The 14,255-nt window shown below is 48.5% G+C and overlaps 1 protein-coding gene across 1 annotated transcript; it reads left to right on the forward strand.

Moving 5' to 3' along the window:
• Positions 1-836: 836 nt before the first annotated feature.
• Positions 837-8,384, forward strand: LOC122913390 (zinc finger protein 80-like). Its single transcript, XM_044260132.1, has 5 exons — positions 837-851; positions 965-1,108; positions 5,357-5,446; positions 7,611-7,824; positions 7,909-8,384. Exons 1-5 carry the CDS (start codon positions 837-839, stop codon positions 8,382-8,384), a joined length of 939 nt encoding a protein of 312 aa, XP_044116067.1.
• Positions 8,385-14,255: the final 5,871 nt, after the last annotated feature.

Below are 14,255 nucleotides of genomic sequence, written 5' to 3' on the forward strand. Positions count from 1 at the left end.
ATGAAGGCAGGGGAAAAACAGATTTTCTGAGGGAAAAGGAGACAGTGCTCTCACCACGTGATGTAAAGCTGTCCGAGAATCCCCCCTCTCCCCTTCAACTTGCGCTCCAGAAGCGTTTTCCCTGTCGTCCCTGACCACTACTGCATCCCACAGAACTGACTCTCCAGCTTCAGTCTCCCCGGAACGGAAGAGCAGCAAAGGCTGTTAGCTCTGATCTCCGAGGGGTGGACTCTGCGTGGTGTCACCGTCCACCGCGTCCTTTCAGGGTCCGGGCACACTTCAGGCACACACAAGACAACTCATCCAAACATTTCCCCCAATCAGGGAAGCCGCACCCCAGATACGCGGTGGTGGCGGGTTAAGAAGCGAAGAAGCCCAGTCCCACCCCCAGAACCTCGTGACGTCATTTCCCAGAGGACCTCAGGCAGGCGCCACTTGTCCTGTGAGGTGATTTCTAGAAGAGCGCCCCTTGAGACAGCAGGCAGAGCTGCGGGAACCTTATCACCCAGCAGGCTCAGCGGCAAGAGGCGGTAGCGCTGGGCCAATCACAGCACAGAGCTGGGATCCCGCGTTCCGCGAGAGCTGTGGCGCAGTCCTCGTAGAGGTTGTGCTGGGCAGTCCCAGGTCTGCTTGCGAGGTTGCAGCCTCGGGACCCTCAGTGGGCTTGAGGCCGCGGGCCAGGGAGGCTTCTGAAGAGGTGTCGTGTCCCCTTGCCCTGAGGTAGGGCTGAGGGTGTGTGAGGCGGCTCAGCGGAGCCCTTGGGACCCTCCACGGCCTCCCGCCTCCCGCAGCACCCCGTCCACGCACAGGGTCCCACGGAGGCAGCAGATGAGCCGATGGACCCGGCACAGGTGAGTGGACGACCCCTCAGTCCCTGTGGACCCTCAACGATGCAATCCCAGCGCCTCCATATGGAAGATAGCGTTGTCTTGGGTCCATTGTGCCTGGGGGCCTGCCTCCATAGGTTCCCAGCTCTGTGGACCAGCGAGGTGTGGAGGGCTGTCCCAGGCACGTGCACCAAGGGGTGCGAACGCGGGGAGGTGCGGCCGAGCTGCGCAGAATCGCAGCTCTCCATTCTGCCTGGTGGGAGGACGGCACCAAGATCGGGGTCAGGGCTGGAATGACAAGCTGAGGAACCGGAACCAGGCCTCTTTGGGGTTGGTGGGAGCCCTGGAGGATTTGGAGTAGAGGAGGAACGTGATTTGGGTTAAGTCTTTTTTTTTTTTTTAAGATTTTATTTATTTATTTATTTATTTGACACAGAGAGAGAGAGAGAGATCACAGGTAGGCAGAAAGGCAGGCAGAGAGAGAGGGAGAAGCAGGCTCCCTGCTGAGCGGAGAGCCGGATGCGGGGCTCAATCACAGGACCTGAGACCATGACTGCAGCCGAAGGCAGAGGCTCAACCCACTGGTGCCCCAAAGCACTCTGCAGCCTCCCCGTCGGGAAATCGAACCCGGTATCCCGCGTGACAAGCGGGGATACTCACCACTATACTAAGGAGGACTGGCTCTTGGGTCACGTCTTAATAGGATTTCTCTATCTGTGGAGGGGAGACGAGGCAGGGACAGCAGGAAGGAGGCTCCCTGCAACCCCACATAGTACCTGGAATACTCTGTTCCCCATGTCACCCTCAGCCCCCTCGGAGTCGCAGCATGTGTCACAGGTGTGCAAAACGGGTTACAAAGCCAACAGCCTGGGTTCAGCTCCGTGTTCTGCCACTGCACCGCCGTGGGACAGTTTGCTTCCTTGTCTGTGAATGTGCCAATTGCAGTTTTTCCCTCTGGGGTCCTGGTGACAGATGTGGGAGGCAGAGTGTGAAAGGCAGTGCAGTGCATGCAGGGAATGCCCAGTAAATGCTGGTTGTGGCCATTCATTTCTGTGATCTTTGGGGTCCAAGGAGGCCTTTGCTCTGTTCTTGTCCTCTTGGCAATGTGGTGAGAGAGAAATGTGGCTTCTCAGAATCCCCCTGTCCCTGCTCTGCCTGAGTGAACCGAGCTTCCAGAAAGAGCTCATTAGCAGTGTAGAGGCTTCAGGAGGCATTCTGGCTATGCCCTTCCCAGGGCTGTGACCTTGAGAAAGTCTCATCAGTGCCTTTGTCTTCCATCTCTTGGGGTCAGTGGGAATATTGGCATTTCCTCCCTGTGGCTCGAAGGGGCCAGAGAGGGCATATGTGTGATGTGTGTCCTCCAGTGTCCAACACTGCCCAGGTAGCATCACTCTGGACACTGTTCTCAGGGAGCAGAGCCCCTTGTCCTGTGATGAACTTAGGGGCTTACCCCAGGGGAATCCTGCCCTGGGGTTTCCCCTGTCTCAGGCTTGTATGCAGCCAAAGACTATGGTAAGAAAGCCTAGGGGCAGGGGGGGAGGGGTGAAGGGAGGTTAAAAAAAAAAGAAAGCCTAGGGGCAGACTCACAGTGGGAGCAGTATTTTTGGAATCACTCCTTCTCTGCTGGGATGAAAAGGGCCTTCAGGCCCTGGGAGCCAGGAAGGTTACTGGATTCATCTTTGTAATTGCCATCTGTTTATTACGAGTAAAGCGGGCTTGCCACTTACAATGACAAGATTACTTTTCTGTTTAAGATGTTTATTTTTATGTGAAGAGTAGATGCATTAAAGAGTCAGGGGTGGCAGTGCTGGGGCATGTGTGGCTTTAAAGATTTTTTATTAATTTGACAGAGATCACAAGTAGGCAGGGAGGCAGGCAAAGAGAAAGGAATGGAAGCAGGCTCCCTGCTGAGCAGAGAGCCCAACGTGGGGCTCGAGCCCAGGACACTGAGATCATGACCTGAGCCAAAGGCAGAGGCTTTAATCCACTGAGCCACCCAGGTGCCCCCATGGTGTGTCTTTAGACATGAATATACAACTGTGCCCAGGTGTCTCCAGCATGTGCCCCCTCCCTTCTTTCCTGCCATTCCGGCACCTGTCTGCAGCAAGGCCATCCCCAGCTTTTGTTTTAACAAGGACCCATCTCTCTAATCCTGTCCTTTCTTCCCTTGGCCTCAGAAATCCTAACGCCATCGGCATCATCTTGCTCAGTTATTTAGTCCTTGTTGGTGATCTTTGTCCAGCAGGAGCTGTGATTGCTCTTCGCTGCTCTGTCAGAGCCGTAACAGGACCTCGACAGCTATTTGGAGAATGAGACCCCCTCAGTGGGCTCTTGTCACACTTAGAATCTACATTCAACCACCCCCCTACCGGCCTGCTGCACCTGTCCCTGCAACTGCTCTGTGTCCTCCCATATGTCTTCCCTTTCCCCCATCTCACGGCCCTGCAGCTACACCCTCCTCCACTTGCTGAGCTCTTGCTCACTTGCTAGCCTTTGCCCTGGCCGTTCCCTCTGCCCAGGACATGGTCTCTGGAGCTCAGCAGGCATGCTGGTGCATTCCTCAGTCCTCTGCTCAAATGCCACTTCATCTTTCCAGTTCTAGCTAAAGTACCTCCTGAACTCACATGCATGGGAGCTTGCGTTTTTGTGCAGAGTTGAGTGCCAGGTTGAGCCTTTCCAGGTTGCTTGAGGAGCAAGGAGGAAAAATAGGAATAACCAAACATGGCTATGGCTGGATTTTACTGAGCCCTTGATTTGCTTTGAGGGACAGTTACTGTGTTTCATCTCATTCAGTTCCTGTCCCCTCAGGGCTAGGTGCTGTTATCATCCCCGCTTTACAGAAGAGGAACTGGAGGTTCAGGGACGTTAAGTTACCTACCCAAGGTCACGCAACTCTGAAGTAGTTAAACATCACATATTGTCCATTAACTACCAGCTACCAGAGCCTGTGTTTCCAACCACAGTGGGCTGGGGAGGCCCGAGGATGACACCTATATTAACCTCTGTGAGGTGGGCAGGGATTTCCCCTACAGGTGAGCGTGGGAACAAGGAGAGCAAGAGGAGCCGTCCCAGACTGGGGAACCTCGTGGATGGAGGCAGTGAGGAGAGTTGTTTAAGAAGGCACCAGAGGGCCTTGTGATTGCCAAGCCACCTGCTGAGATGTGTCTTGGGAAGGGGAGCATGTGCGGTCATTGGCTGGATGTTCACCGCACCCTCACCAGGACACACATCACAGCCAGTCAGAGGCTGCTGCCTTTGTGGCATTGTTCTCAGCCACTCGGGTTCCCTGGTATGTATGGTGTTCCTGACTCAGAGACACATGCTATCAGGACTCAGGAAAGGAAAACTGAGTGATAGCTCACTGCGGAATCTCCTGGGGCATCTGAGAAGGCTGGCGCACCCAAGTGGGTGTGGGGAGATGGCCCAGACACTACCGCTCCCAGGATGAGTATCACCCTCTTTTGTGCCTCTTGCATGAGAGTAAGGATGGCTGCAGTCTTCTGTCCATGTCCAAGGAAGAGTGGTCAGGGATGGCAGAAGTAGATTAACAGCAACTGTTACTAGAACTGCTTCACCTGGGGCACCTGGGTGGGTTGGTCAGTTAAGCATATGTCTTCGGCTCAGCTCATGACCTCAGGGCCCTTGGGCTGAGATCCACATTGGGTTCCCTGCTTGATGGAGAGTCTGCTTCTCCCTCTCCCTCTGCCGCTTCTTCCACCGCCTGCTTATGTTCGCTCTCTCTCTCTCTCTCAAATAAATAATTTTTACTTTAAAAAAAAAAGTGCTTCACCTACAGTAATGGAACAGTGTCAGGGTTACTACAGACCTGGGCCAGAAGGACCTAGGTTCAAATCCTACCTCTGGGGTGTAGACTGGGAACTCAGGTGACTCACTGTAGCTCCCTGAGCCTCACCTCCCTGTGATGTGGAGCTGATGATGCCATTTATCTTCATGGTGATGGAAGGGTTAATAAATGTACAGAGCACTGCCCTGAGCCAGAACTCGAGTGCTGGCTTTAGGAATGTTTTCCCTTGGATTCTCAAATAACCTGATAAGGTGAGAGAACTATTATACTGACAGGGAAATCAAGGCTCAGAGAAGTGAAATGGCTTCCACAAGGTACACAGCTGCGAACATTTCATCCCTTTACTAGAGCATGTGAAGCCCAAAGCCCAGGGCAGGCACACAGGAAGAACCAGGGAGGTTTGGCTTCGGCTGCTGCTCTTCTGTTATTGGAATTATCATGATTATTTCCCTGTCCCTCTGATGTCCCAGACCACTTATCATCTGTCCCCATTGTCCTCGTGGGAATGTGATTGTCTGTGTCATTCTCCATTGTTTCCACCATGGAGGGGTTCTCTGTCAGCCATGTCTGCCTCCCTCTTAAGTCCAGCTCAGAGCTTAGCCTTCAAGAGGCCTCAATGATTCAGGGCTGGACCTCTGTACACCTTCACCAGACACTAAGTTGCAGGCTCTGGTCCCACCCAACAGCCATTAAGCACATAATGCTACTGTGTTTGACTTTCCAGGCACCGGTGACCTTCAAAGATGTGGTTGTCACCTTCACCCGGGAGGAGTGGGAATTATTGGACCTGCCCCAGAGGACACTGTACTGGAAGGTGATGAGGGAGACCTGCAGGCTCCTGGTCTCACTAGGTAAGTCTTCTCTTCACCTCCATTCAGGGACGTGCAGCCTCCATCTTGGTTTCCTCCTGTCTTTTGAGGCCTGGCTGGTGGAGAAGGCCTTTAGAGCCACCTGCCATCCTTCCCACAGTCCCTGCCATGTTCTAGGCTGAGATGTGTCTACTCTCCCTTTGTCTCCATCGGGAATCACTAAGATGGTAGCTCTTCCCTTTCTGATTTATCAGATTTTTTTTTATTCCTGATACTAACCTTTTATTCATTCTTTATGCTGTGATTGTATTCTATTAGAGCTTAGCTTTTTTTTTTTTAAAGATTTTATTTATTTATTTGACAGAGAGAAATCACAGTAGACGGAGAGGCAGGCAGAGAGAGAGCGAGGGAAGCAGGCTCCCTGCTGAGCAGAGAGCCTGATGCGGGACTCGATCCCAGGACCCTGGGATCATGACCTGAGCCGAAGGCAGCGGCTTAACCCACTGAGCCACCCAGGTGCCCCTAGAGCTTAGCTTTTTAGAAATTTTCTTTAAAGCATCTCTTGATTAAAAGAAACTCGTATTTTATTTAGTCAGATCAATTTATCTTTTGTTTTATGATTACTGCTTTTCATGTCTTGCTAGGAAGTCTTTCCTTACACCAAGCTCAAGTTATATTCCTTTTTTGTTGCTTACTAAGAACTAACTTTGTGTATGACATGCAGTAGAAATGCAGTAACTTTTTCCTGCATGTGGGTTGCCAGGTTTTTAGCTCCATTTGTTATATCGCCCTTTCTTCTGCCACAGACCCGCTGCACCATGTCCGCAGTCAGTGAAAACTGTGTGTATCCCTGAGTCTATTTCTTTTTTTTCCTGAGTCTATTTCTGAGCACTGTGGTGTCCTGCTGCTAGTTTTCCTTATGGCTCTGCCAGTACCATGCTGTCTCGATGTCTATACTTTCATCATAACCCTAATACTGGGAGGGCAAGCCCCATCTCATTATTCTTTTTCCAGTGACATTCTTGGCCCTTAACTCTTACATATAAATTCTAGAATCAGCTTGTTGAGTTTCATAGAAAGTCTTGTTATCTGGACTGGTGATGAATTTACAGATAGATTTGAGGAGAGCTGACAACCTTGTTATAAACTTCTTCATTTGCATAGCTTCTCTTTAATATCTTGAAATATTTCAAATTTCTCTAGCTTTTGTCCGTGTTTTAGTCACCTAGCTGTTCCTCACACAGTAGGTTAAATATGTCCCCCTGGCAGGTCCTGCTCACCCTTAGCCTTGTAGTCACTGTCCTGGGAGTGGCCATGGCTGTACTTACTCTCACCCTTACAGACTCTTCAGTCTGCACCTTGCTGCGTCTCCAGCCACATCTCCCCCATCCTCTAGTGCTCTGAAGTTCCTTCAGCACCCAAGGTTCTCTCTAGACTCTGCACCTTTGTACACTCTGCCTCCTCTAGCTGCAGTGCCCTGTCACTTTCTGTTTGTTGTAAACTCTTGCTTCGTTAGGACTCAGATCTCAAGACACCTCCCAGTTGTCTTTCTCTCTCATTTGGGCTGGGTTAGATGCACCCCTTGTAGTGCTCCCTGTGACATCCTTTATTAGAATAAACACAGCACATGGTGTCATCATTTCTCTCCCCTCTGGATAGTGAGGAAGGGATTCTTCTCTGGTCCCTACCCCAGATTCTCCCCAAGGTTGTCCCTTTAAAGATGTCAAGAATCCAAGGACCAGCAAAAAGGAAAAAAAATCCAAACCTGAGTTTCAGAGATGTGAAAATCCATCAGGTATCAGTGGCCCTGTTTCCATCTTCCTTTTCCCATTGGCTTAGTGAGTTTGTTCCTTGTATGTTGGCATTGCTAATGGGCCTCTTCTGTGCATTGGATTCCCTTTAGATGACAAAGCAAAAACCAATACTACAGAGCCTTCTGCTTCTCCACCAGCCTTGTTTGAGGGATGCTTGCCCCACAGGTTACTGACTGAGGAAGACTCCAGTGTTTCCACATTGGGAGAAGCCAGGGAACAAGAAAGACCATCAGAAAAACAGGGAGAGCACATAAGGACAGGGACAGTCCCCTACAAGGAAACCCGCCCTGAAAAGGTGAGCTCTGAGTGTGATGATTTGGTAACAAGTAAAAATCTGGGCAGAAATGATTTACAGGAGCAAGTCTCTCCAGGAGATGGTCTCCTGGAGTGTGAATCACATAGACCAAGGAAAGACCCCTTGATTCATGGAGGGAAGAAATCCTACAAATGCAAGGAATGCGGGAAAGAGTTTATCAAGAATCACTTCCTTCTTCAACATCAGTGGATTCACACTAGAGTAAAACCCTATAAATGCAAAAGGTGTGGGAAGGCCTTTCTCAAGAAGGCAGATCTCACTGGACACTATAGCATTCACATTAAGAAGAAGCTCTATGAGTGCATCGAGTGTGAGAAGGCCTTCAGCCGCAGGTCACACCTCACAGAACACCAGCGGGTTCACACTGGGGAGAAGCCCTATGTGTGCATCGAATGCCGGAAGGCGTTCAGCCGCAGGTCACACCTCAAGGAGCACCAGCGGATTCACAGTGGAGAGAAACCTTATGCATGCAGTGAATGTGGGAAGGCCTTTGCCCGCCACTCTGATTTTATACGCCATAATAGAACCCACACTGGAGAAAAACCCTTTGAGTGTAAAGAATGTGGGAAAGCCTTTTGTAACAGCTTTTCTGTAACTCGACACATGAGGTGTCATTCTGGGGAGAAGCTCTATGAGTGCAGTGAGTGCGGAAAGACCTACAGCTACAGCTCAACCCTCACTACTCATAAAAAGATTCACAGTGGAGGAAAATCCTACAAGTGTAAGAGATGTGGGAAGACCTTTGACCAGAAGGCAGGCCTCAGTCAACATCAGAGAACTCATACTGAGTTCTTCTTAAAGAGGCCTTTTTAAAGTATGGCAGTGGCAGAGTGTTTGACCGGAGGGAGGATGTTACTTGGCATCTGAGAGTTCATACCCAAGGCTTCCCTGCATACTGTGTGTGTTTCATACATGTGCAGTTTGTGCTATGCCTGCAACGTTACCTCTACCTGCTGCTGAGCCCTGGCACTACAGAGACTGGAGGCCAGTATTCCAAAATGCAACGTGGTTCTCAGTAGAGGGACCTTCTTTCCACACATAAGAGTTCTTTACTGTCATGTGACCTGCAGAGACCTGGCCTCACTTTGTCCCATAGCAGAAGCAATGTGCTTTGCAGATGAAGGGCCTTCCTCCCTCATGGTCCATTGTCTCCCCATCTAACTTTCTGTGTTTCCATGGGATTGCTGTGCTCTTGCTGGTATGATGGGCAGGAGTCACAAGAAACCCATCCTTCATGCCCATTAACCCACATGTACCTTGTGTCTTGGAAATACATGGGTGGCTGAGACATGGGCCTTGCTGTCTGGAAGGGAAGAACATGTGGTAACACAGAGGGGTGGTGTAGCAACACTGCCCCTATGACAGTAATGTGCCTGGACTCCTTATGTGGCATAATCAGGGTCAGCACTTAGGCATGGAGGACAGATGTCCATTGGGAAGAGTGGTCCAGTGGCTGAGGGCTTGGGTCCTTGGGACAGTTGGAATTCTAGCACTTCCAAGCTGTGCCCATCACTATCTGGGTGACCTCAGTCATGTCATTTCCCCACAGGCCTTTCTTGTATAAGTGGGAAGATGTATGTTCACTGTCAAGCATGGACAGAGGAGCAGACAGTACACAAAGGGTGACAGCATGCAGACCCATATGGGATGGAGGATCCCCGGCCATGTTCAACAATGAGGAAGAACATTTTTGGCAAAGGGAACAGTATGTGTGAAGACATTGAGGCAGGCAAGAACTGGCCTTATTAGAGGAAACAGCTGAATTCCAGTGTGTCTGGAGGAAATGAGTGGTGAGCAGTAAGACAAGAGAGAACAGGGCCAGATGCACAGGGATTTGTGGATTTTATTCTAACTGTTCTGGGAGGCTGAGGAAGGGATTCAGTGGGGAGGTAGCATGATCTTGTCTCTGAATTTACCCTTGGCTGCTGTGTGGAGAGTGGACTGAAGAGGGAAAGATTGATGTGGGATAGAGAGATGAGGCCACTGGGTGGTCTAGGAGTGCATTGTCATTGGACTGTCCCACAGTGGTGGCACTGTATTTGGTGGGTAGAAGATGACTTGGGACATGTTAGGAGGCAGAGCCAACAAGACATGTCCATAATTGGGATGATAGGTGAGCCCCAGGGAATGACTTTCCCTCCTCCGTGAAGAATGGGCCCTTTGTATCCTTGGGAATGTGACATGGCCTGTCCTTGTATTCTAGGTTTTCAGTCAGCACCTAGTTTGTTGAGTGAGCAAGTGAAGCTGAAGACTCCCTTTATTGGACAGAAAAAGGCAGGACTCTCTCCCCTTGATGGTTACATGGGCAGTGAATTTGCCATGGCTTTATTTCTCTGATGCTGTGGGGCCCTGGGCCTGCCATTACCCAGATTGGTTGAATTTGGGCAGGAAGCCATGCAGGGCTGGTGAGCATCCTTCTCAGCTGCGCTTCTTACTAGTGGCCATGACAGTGCAACCCAGGGACTTTTTGGGTTCTTGGTTTCTTCCTCTGTAAAGTGGGTGATCTAATATCCTTTGTGAGTCTCAGCTTCATTACCTATGAAACAAGAGTGTTGACTGACACACCTCACCAGGTGGTTATGTAGGTTAAAGGATAGCGTTGTAAAGTACCTGGTGTCAGGTTTGTGGGTATTCTTAAATGTTAGCTGTTTTTTTTAAAGATCTTATTTATTTGACAGAGATCAGAAGTAGGCAGAAGCAGCAGGCAGAGAGAGAAGAGGAAGCAGGCTCCCCGCTGAGCAGAGAGCCCGATGTGGGGCTCGATCCCAGGACCCTGAGTTCATGACCTGAGCCGAAGGCAGAGGTTTAACACACTGAGCCACCCAGGTGCCCCAAATGTTAGCTGTTGTTAAAATGATTTTCACTATGGTGTTAACCCCTTCATGCCATCCTGTTCCTTTCTCATCAGTATATGTACTGATGGGATTTGTTTGTAAAAATACACTGCAGGTCTTGATGACGTCTCAGCTGATTTTAGACCTTTAGAAGCTTGATCATAGATTCTGGTGACCGTGAGCACAAGGTCTTGGTTCCCCAGCAACCAAAGCCAGGACATTCTTTGCCCCAGTTTCTTTCCCTGGTAGTGATGGGGTGGCTGAGGATGTCAGAGAATGTTAATTGTTCTTTGAATAGAAATTTGAAAACTGTCCTTGAAATTTATTAACGAAGATTAAGTATCTTGTGAAGAGGGGTTTTAACCATCAAAAAGACTGACTGCTAATTTAATTTATTTCATACTTACCTAATGTAATATTTTACATATTTGGGTTTATATGTCCTCTTATTTTGTGGCTTTCTTTGCCTCACTTGTTATTTTTCTGGTCTTTAAAAAAACCTGTTATTTACAATTCAGATTTTTTAAAAAAAATCTAGTTTAAAAAGCTCATTATGTTTGTTATTGTTTAAGCTAAAATTTACAGACACTTAAAAAAGTATAGCACAGACTTATTAATGCTTTTCCTTCTTCCCAGGCAATATAAGGAACTTAGAAGATTAATATGTTCTATCTCAGTATATGTGTTGAGATTATGAATCTTAATTTTATTAATCTGACTCCACAAGGAAATGTTATTCATGTTTAATGCAAATAATAGGCAGATGTACCAATCCACATATGTATTCCCCTCTTGGGTCCTCATTCCTTCTAACACTTTAAATATTTCATCTAAGATTACTTTCCAAAATTCTTAAGTATAACCTTTAGGATTTTATTTTGTGTGTATTAATCTTCCATTAAATTCCTCATTTTTTTGTTTGAAATAGTCTTATTTTGTATTCTTTCTTGAAATTTTGACATATATAGAAATCTAGGTTGGCATGGTTTTTGCCTTCAGCAGATCCTTGAATGGGTCCTTCCGCAGTGTCACAGAACAATAGTTATATAGTGACAACAAGTAACTCACTTTGTGTGTGGTCTTAAGAATAGATGTATTAGGTGTGTCTGGCTGGCTCAGTCAGTAGAACATGCGACTCTTGTTCCCAGGGTTCTGAGTGTGAGCCCCAGCTTGGGTGTAGAGATTACTTAAAATCTTAAAAAAAAATAGAAATACTAACTAACATTAAGAAGGAGGCATGGAGGGGCGCCTGGGTGGCTTGGTGGGTTAAAGCCTCTGCTTTAGGCTGAGGTCATGATCCCAGTATCCTTGGATCGAGCCCCTTGGATCTGGCTCTCTGCTTGGCAGGGAGTCTGCTTCCCCCTCTCTCTGCCTGTCTCTCTGCCTACTTATGATCTCTCTCTCTCTCTCTGTGAAATAAATAAATGAATAAAATCTTAAAAAAAAAAGATATGGAATTTTGGGTTACCACCCAAAGGGTAGTAGTGCTGAATACATAGGAAGAATAATAAAATGGATATCTGATGAATTGTACGAGGAAGTAGGTAGATGCTCTCCAATCTGGTTTTCCCTTGATGGACACACAGCTTTGTCTACATGAGCCATGTAAATGAGTTTTGGGCAATGAAATACAGGCAGAAGTTATTAGGCAATTATATCTTCATTACGCTTTCTCATTTGTGTTCCTCCACTGGATATTTTCTCCAGCGTCCATGATTTCAGTTTGCACACACCTCCCCAGGATTTAGCTGCAGGTTCAGGCATGGATTGGGGTCCTCCTGGATGCATTTTTAACATATTCCTGTGTGAGGTTAATGCTACTGGTTTGGGAAGTACTTGATTAGATCACTATTTAATGTTAGTACACGATTCTGCAAGTTATCTTTATATCGCCCATTTTTAAACCTCTTAAATATTACTTTTTGTGAAGTACTGTTAACCATAGTCATCATGCTGCACATTTCATCCCCAGGGCTTATTTACGGCTTTTAAGTATAATTTTTTCCTCAGAGGTTGAAGAGGCTTGCTTAAGGCCAGTAAGGAGAAGTCTCCCATTACGGCTCACCCAGGATGGGGCTTTCACCCAAGGTGGCCCCTGTTAGGGTCCGTGATCAAAGGAACGAGACTGATACAAAGCAAAGGTCAAGCAAAGCTTTATTTCACGCCAAGCATCAGACATCAAACTAACTGGTAAGGGCTGTCTCTTATGAAAAGGTGACGACGATGAACCTGGTAAGGCCGCTCCCAACATGGCCACTCTGGACGAGGCCGTTCCCTGACGGGGCTGCTCCAGACAATGCCTCTCCCCAGACGATGCTGCTCCTGACTAGGCCGCTCACCGAGAAGGCCTCAAATTGAGGAAGCCACTCCCGGAATGAAGCTGCTCCTGCAAGGCCGCTTGGCGAGGCCGTGGCTTGGGGTGGCGGGGCCAGTGGCGGCTCTCATGGCTCTGACAGCTCTGACGGCTCTGACAGCTCTGAAGGCTCTGATGGCTCTTGACAACTCTGACAGCTCTGATGGCTCTGACAGCTCTTGACAGCTCTTGATGACTCTGGTGGCGCTGGAGGCTCTGACAGCTCTCTTCCAATGGCTCAGCCTCGCAAACTAACCTTTATAGGGGTGGTTGAGCCCCGCCCACTCACAGGTGGCCAATGGGATTTAAACTCACCTCAGTAAATATATGCGTGCCCACTGATTGGATGTCTTCACCTGGCCTGATCCACCCTTGTATCTAGGCTTTTCAAGTAAGTTCCTCTGGGAGGGGCAGGCTCAATCTAAGTTCACTGCATAGGGTCAATCTAAGTTTACTGCAACAAAATGGCTCCCTCTGGCTAACCAGGCCCTTACATTACCCCCTTTTCTTTGGAGATTAGTCAAATCCTTGACTTTTCAGCCAGCTCTATGTTATATTGAGCATGTAAGACTAACATTTTATTGCTCTAATTTTCTCTTATACAAATGACATTAGTGCACAGTCAGCGCATTTTTCCTAATTCCGTTCATATAATTTCCCACCTATACTTTACATAAGCGGGTAACAATAGGAGCAACAATAAACTCACAGTTTTTTTAGTCTTAGCTTTAGTCCATGGTCAGCGGGGTCTGTCGGCTGTAGCTTCCATCTCTGGGGGGCGTCCTTACTCTTGGCTCATTTGATGTGTCCCACAAGAACCCAGGCCCTAATGCCTTATACTTTTACTGCCATGGGGGTGGTCAGGATAACAGTAAACGATCCCGTCCAGCGAGGCTCCAAGTTCCCCACTTGATAGTGACATATCCAAACCAAGTCCCCGGGTTGGTAAGGATGTGGTTCCACCTCTGTCTCTGTCCGAGTGTGGGCAGTCCAGATCCCTGCATGGGCTTTTTAAAAGACAGACTGTAATGCCTGCAGTGACCGGAGTACAGACTGATCAGTCATTTCTGCTAGGGCAACCTCCTGTAGCCGAGGACAAAGCGGGGGGGCAATGGGGTCACCTTGTTTAAATAGGGTGTACATCATGTCCTGAGGAGGGTGAAAGGAAGGAAATCCACCCATCCACCACCAGTCTCCAGAATTAGTTTTGTCAAGGTCTCTTTAAGAGTCTGGTTCATTCTCTCTACTTGCCCAGAACTCGGGCCAATAGGCACAATGTAGTTTCCAATTAGTTCCCACGGCCTTGGCCAATGCCTGGGAGACTGAACTCATAAATGCAGGGCCATTGTCTGACCCAATCGTGAGAGGCAGCCCAAACCTAGGAATTATTTCTTCTAGTAGCTTTTTGGCTACCACTCCTGCCATCTCATGTTTGGTGGAAAAAGCCTCTACCCAGCCTGAAAAGGTATCTATAAAAACTAACATATACTTGTGCCC

This window comes from Neovison vison, chromosome 7 (assembly GCF_020171115.1).
Source record: "Neovison vison isolate M4711 chromosome 7, ASM_NN_V1, whole genome shotgun sequence".
In the NCBI taxonomy this organism is placed as follows: Eukaryota; Metazoa; Chordata; class Mammalia; order Carnivora; family Mustelidae; genus Neogale; species Neogale vison.